At 63.0% G+C, this 635-nt stretch overlaps 1 protein-coding gene across 1 annotated transcript in view; it reads left to right on the top strand.

The window, feature by feature from the left end:
* Positions 1-561, top strand: part of SLC35F6 (solute carrier family 35, member F6) — a 2,716-nt gene extending 2,155 nt beyond the window's left edge. Inside the window, exon 5 of the mRNA XM_010013022.1 lies at positions 23-561. Coding sequence (XP_010011324.1) covers positions 23-495 — 473 coding nt within the window. The 3' untranslated portion in view covers positions 496-561. The remainder of the gene's footprint in view (positions 1-22) is intronic.
* The last annotated feature ends 74 nt before the right edge of the window (positions 562-635 follow it).

Here is a 635-nt window from a genome sequence, read left to right as displayed (position 1 = left end):
GACACGCACTTGCACCCCTCAGGTTTCTTTGGCTTCATCATCCTGGCCCTGCTGCTGTTGCCCATGTACTACATCCCGGCAGGCAGCTTCAGTGGGAACCCTCGGCGGACACTGGAAGATGCCCTTGATGCCTTCTGCCAGGTTGGCCACCAGCCCCTGATCGCCCTGGCCCTGCTGGGTAACATCAGCAGTATCGCCTTCTTCAACTTCGCCGGCATCAGCGTCACTAAGGAGATCAGTGCCACCACCCGCATGGTGCTGGACAGCCTCCGCACCCTCGTCATCTGGGCCGTCAGCCTGGCTGTGGGCTGGGAGACCTTCCACGGCCTGGAGATCTTGGGGTTCGGGGTGCTGCTGGTGGGGGCTGCTCTTTACAACGGCCTGCACCGGCCCCTGCTCGCCTGCCTGCCCCGGAACACAGATGAGGCCGGCACAGTGGCCGAACGGGAGGGTTTGCTGCGGGGGGAGAGCCCGGCCATCAACAGCGAGAGCTGAGCACGCACTGCCCATGTCCGGCTTGGTCCTGGGTTCATTGCCCTGGATGATCTCTCCTCCCCTCATCAGGAGCGGATTGGCATCGTGGTGATGATGCCAACCACCGTCCTGCTGCTGTTGGCAGGGGAAAACTCTGCCCT

The sequence above is a fragment of the Nestor notabilis genome, unplaced genomic scaffold (genome assembly GCF_000696875.1).
Source record: "Nestor notabilis isolate BGI_N333 unplaced genomic scaffold, ASM69687v1 scaffold16854, whole genome shotgun sequence".
NCBI lineage: Eukaryota > Metazoa > Chordata > Aves > Psittaciformes > Psittacidae > Nestor > Nestor notabilis.
The sequence above is the reverse complement of the archived record's forward strand: the minus strand, read 5'-3'. Positions and strand labels throughout refer to the sequence as shown.